This window comes from Rhincodon typus, chromosome 10 (genome assembly GCF_021869965.1).
Source record: "Rhincodon typus isolate 14 chromosome 10, sRhiTyp1.1, whole genome shotgun sequence".
Taxonomy (NCBI): domain Eukaryota; kingdom Metazoa; phylum Chordata; class Chondrichthyes; order Orectolobiformes; family Rhincodontidae; genus Rhincodon; species Rhincodon typus.
Genome location: NC_063341.1, coordinates 67931157 through 67936246, shown reverse-complemented (window position 1 = coordinate 67936246; position 5090 = coordinate 67931157). Strand labels below are relative to the sequence as shown.

The window sequence follows — 5090 nt, the reverse complement described above, 5'->3', positions numbered from 1 at the left end:
CTACGTTGGCGGAAGGCTTAGCGTGAGGCACCGCTGCGTCTACGTTGAGGGAAGGCTTAGCGTGAGGCACCGCTGCGTCTACGTTGAGGGAAGGCTTAGCGTGAGGCACCGCTGCGTCTACGTTGAGGGAAGGCTTAGCGTGAGGCACCGCGGCGGCGGCGAGGAGGACCGGTTAGTGCGAGGCGTTGACGTTGGGGGAAGGCTTAGCGTGAGGCACCGCGGTGGCGAAGAGGACCGGTTAGTGCGAGGCACCGACGTTGACGTTGGGGGAAGGCTTAGCGTGAGGCACCGCGGCGGCGAGGAGGACCGGCCGGGATGGATATGGACGGCTTGAGAGGATCGAGCCGGAGTTGGGGCGTCAGCGACACGGATGGCCTGAGAGGATCGAGCCGGGGATGGGGCACCACGGAGTCAGAGAATCTGAGAGGTAGGAATCGGCAAGTGGGCGTGGGAACACGGCAAGCGCCGCTTTGTTGTGGACTGGGGATGGAGTTCGGCCTGACAAAACCTCATCGACATCCCCGGTGAAGAAGGGGCTCGGCGGCAATGGCCGAAGGAGCCGGTATGCCCTATTCTCTGTCTCTCTCTTTCTGTCTGGGTGTGGCCAGTTGTACAGGCCGGCGCCGAGTTTAAAATGGCGGCGGTGCGGGGGCTGAAAGAGAGAGAGAGCGGGAGTGAGAGAGGCAGGCACGGAGTGACCGGGCAGCGAGACCGCCCTTCAATCCGTGAGCGCTTCAGTAACACGGGGCCTGCCGCATAAACATGGGGGACATGTTCATCTCTCCCCTGCTCCCTCCCCCGAGGTTGTTGGCAGCCATTTTACATCGAGCTGTTGGTGGATCCCGCGCTGTTGATGCTCAGAAGAAGACAATCCTCGAATGAAGGGGACACTCTAGACCCAGGTGCCCAGAATTACATTACACGCCTGAACATTTTAATCATCCATAGTTTGTGCATTTCGTTATATTGTGGGTTTTCTCAAGTTCTGAGATTTACTACTATTACGAGTCTCTCTTTAAAAGAGAATGTAGACCTTTGTCTCATGGGCTTTCTTATAAACAGCAAAAGAATTAACGTGTTTTTACTTAACGCGTGTTAATTATTTTGTTTTTCAATTGTTTTTTTGTTTAGTCATAAAGCACGAAATGTAAGAGAGATTAAAATTTCATGCACTGTGACCATTCAGACTCCTCTCTTTGATCTTAAACATGTAACGTCTTAAAGTAATCAACAATCATGTCAAGTGTTTGGAATAGTTACACACAATTTTGTCATCTTGCATGCAATTTTAAACATGCTGAAATGTAAATATAGTAATTGGGAATGTTGTACAGGATTGTATTAAATTTTCTAGGATGTAATACATTAAAAAGAAAGATGTTTTGTTGCCTGATTACAGAAGTAAACCTATAAAATAACCAGATCTTAAAAGCCAGTCGCCTCCAATCAAACCCATGTGCCAGAGTTGTTTTTTAGTACAGGCCTATTTGATTTCTTTTACTTGGAGGGTGCAGAACATAAAAATGGAAAACAGACTGAAGTTATTGAATTCAATACTGAGTCAATATTGAGATCATTAGGCTATAAAGTGCCGAAGCAGAAAATGAGGTATTGTTCCTTGAGCTTGTGCTGTTCTTCATTGGAGCAGGCCCAGGACAGAAATGTCAGTGTGACTGTTTGCTCAGTGACATCCTGATCTACACTTCTGTTATTCCAAACGCTTCCTCGCTCTGCCATGTTGCTTTTCTATGCAATCATAAAAGATGTAACTCTTCCAGTGTTTGACATGTATTTTCGGTATAGTCTGCTATATTCACCGCTCATGATGCTGTCTGCTTTAGATTGGCGATTCCAAATACAGACTCGGTGATGGCTTTGCCAAACAGCTCTACTCTGTAGAAATTACCCTGATATCCCAGTTGTCTGCCATTTCACTAAACCACCTTGCCATCTTGCTGATACTTCTGTCCTGGGGCTGCTACAATGTTGCAATGAAGCACAATGCAAGCTTGACTGATAGCACCTCATTTTCTAATTAGATACTTTACTGCCTTCATCTCAATATTACTGTTACTGAATCCAATAACTTCAGAAACTGGCAACATACATCTGTTCTCCATTTTTTTCGCTAGTGTCATCAACACCCAAACCCATGTTTGTGTCTTGTTTACTTTGCACCCAGAGAGGACCAATTTTCTCCCTTTCACAGACATAAAATAAAGAACTGCATGTGTTGGAGTTCTGAAACAAGGAAATACTGAGCAAATGCTCCAGCAAATTGCTGGAGAAACTCAGCAGGTTTGGCAGTGTCTGTGGACAGAAAAGAGTTAACATTTCAGATGCTCTGAAGAAGGGTCACTGGCCTCTAAATGTAAATGCTATTTTCCGTCCACAGATTCTGCCAGACCTGCTGAGTTCCTCCAGCCTCTGTTTTTGTTTGTTTCTCCCTTTCGCATCTTAATTTCAACCCATTTTGCATCTCTTGTTTTCTTTCTGCCCTATTAATAACTCTTTTGTCTTTTGCACTGGGCCTTGACACTATCTGCCCTCTTGGTCCATCTCTTCCCCTTTCAGTTCTGAAGAACAATCATACTAGACTTGAAATGTTAATTCTGTTTCCCTCTCCAAAAATGCTTCTAGACTTGCAGAGTCTCTCCAGCATTCTTTGATAATTCACTGATACGTTTCCAAGTATTTCTTAAAATTGCTACAATAAGATATAGGAGTAAAATTAGGCCATTTGGCCTATCAATTGTGCCTGATATATTTCTCATCCCCACTTTCTTTCCTTCTCCCTGTAACCTTTGATTCCCTTACACCTGAAGAACATATCTATCTGTCTTAATTACGCTCAGTGACGTGGCCTCCACAACCTTCTGCAGCGAGTTCCACGGATTCACCATCCTCTGGCTGAAGAAATTCCTCGATGAGGGATTGGCTGTTCAGACTGAGGCTGTGCCCTTAGGTCCTAGTCTAAATACAAGTAGAAGTATCTTCTCTATGTCCACTGTATCCAGGCCTCTGTGTTCTGTACGTTTCAGTGAAATCTCTGTCATTCTTCTACAGACCATCAAGTACAGACCCAGAGTTCTCACCTACTTGTATGACAAGCCCTTTATCCCCGGGATCATTCTTGTAAACATCCTTTGGGCCGTCTGTAATGCAAGCACGTCTTTACTTAGTTACAGGGCCCAATACTGCTTGCAATTTTTCAGATGCCGTCTGACCAAACCTTTATACAGCCTCAGCAGTACATCTCTGTTGTATTCTAGCCCTCTTGAAATGAATGCTAACATTGCATTTGCTTTCCTAACTGCCAACTGAACCTGCATGTCAACCTTAACAGAATCCTGAACCAGGTCTCCCAAGTTCCTTTGTGCCTCAAATTTTCAAAGCCTTTCCCCATTTGGAAAATAGTCTACAACTCCATTCTTTCTCTACTAAAGTGCATAACCTCACACTTTCCACATTGTATTCCACCTACCACTTCTATACAAGTCCTTCAGCAGCCTCCCCTGCTTCCTCATCACTATCTTTTCCCTCTATCTATCTATGTGTTATTTGCTAACTTAGCAATAATGCCCTTAGTTCCTTCGTTCAGATCGTTGTTGTATAACGTGAGTAGTGGTCCCAACACTGCAGAACTCCACAAGTCACTGACTGCCATCCTAAAAATGACCTTTTTATCTCTACTCACTGCTTTCTGCCAGTCAGCCAATCCTCTGTCCGTGCCATACCTTGCCCCTAACATTATGGGCTCTTATTTAGCCACCTGTGTGACACATTGTCAGATCTTCTAGAAATTCAAATAGATCATGTCCACTAACTCTCCTTTGTTTAACTGCCTCAGTTCTTTGCTGAAAGCCTTTTCTATCCTTGTATTAACTCTTAATTTGATAACTTCATTACTGTCTTGACCTGCCTTCTTCCACCCTCCATAAAAGTGAACTCTGAAAACTGTCAATCCTAACTCTCACGAAGCCACAGTATGCTGGTCTGTTGCTGCTGTTCAAATATTGGTATTAACTTCTGATTTTCATTGATCCATCCTTGGCATTCATGTGCTGCTTTGGCCATGAACATTTGAATTCTGTCTGTAAGTATTGAAGCCATTTGATCGCCTGTGGCAAAATCTCCCTTCAATGGCTTTGGTTCTGTTAAGCACCTTGAAATGTTAAACGTAGAATGAAAATGCAGGTGGTTAACAGCGTGAGACTAGGAGGGGGTTTTAACTAGGGTTTCCTTTGTAAATAAGGATATCTGAATTAAAACCTTCTAATGAGCATCTGGATCAGTGGAAATCATTGTAAGTGTAAAAAAAAAACCCAAGGAAATTGCAGTGCCTTTTCTCACCTTCTAAATGAATTAGATTAAAGCTGAATGTGGCAAATCAGTTTGTTGCCTAAATCTTACAGCATCTTGGAGATTGGCATTAAGAATTTAATAGGGGGTCAATGGCTACGTTTGATCTTTTTGTTCCTTAACAGGACATCTCTAAAGTTGTTCTGCCTAGAGTCTCCCATTGCGATTTGAGTTAAAGCAGAGCAGTTGCTTTGGGAGCCTATCGGGCATATGAGTGATATGCCCTGCAAAGTGGGACTGGTTCTGACTAATTAGTGTCTCAATGGTGGGCAAGTTGGCCTGGGAGAGGATATTGCTCTTGGACTTTTTTGTTGCCATGAGATTTGGAGGTACATGTGAAGGCATCACTGGTGGTACTCCTGCAGTGCTTTGAAGTGGTTTCTATAGGTTTTTCAAGGCTCAGAAGCATTTGGGACCACATGGATCACGGATGCCCAGAAAACTATGACTAATATTGAGTTTGAAATTCTGGTCTTGCGTCCCATACCTCACAACAGTAACTAGGTTTCAAAAAAAGCTCTTAATTTGTTGATATTTGGTAATTGTGAAATATGCTTTTCATAAATGCAAGTCTTTAACATTTTAGACATAGTAGGAACTGTCGATGCTGGAGAATCTGAGATAACAAGGTGTAGAGCTGGATGAACACAGCAGGCCAAGCAGCGTCAGAGGAGCAGGAAAGCTGACGTTTCGCGTCTGGACCCTTCTTCAGAAATGGGGGAGGGGAA

General features: G+C 44.1%; 1 protein-coding gene across 2 annotated transcripts in view; it reads left to right on the top strand.

Annotated features, from left to right (window-relative positions):
• Positions 1–76: 76 nt before the first annotated feature.
• Positions 77–5090, top strand: part of znf326 (zinc finger protein 326) — a 31381-nt gene continuing 26367 nt past the window's right edge. Inside the window, exon 1 of one of the 2 annotated variants that reach the window (XM_020529463.2) lies at positions 77–427. In XM_020529463.2, the coding sequence (XP_020385052.1) occupies positions 316–427 (112 nt within the window). In that variant the 5' untranslated portion in view covers positions 77–315. Of the gene's footprint in view, positions 428–797; positions 903–5090 lie in introns of those variants that run through there. The other variant, XM_048601814.1, reaches the window with a different exon arrangement.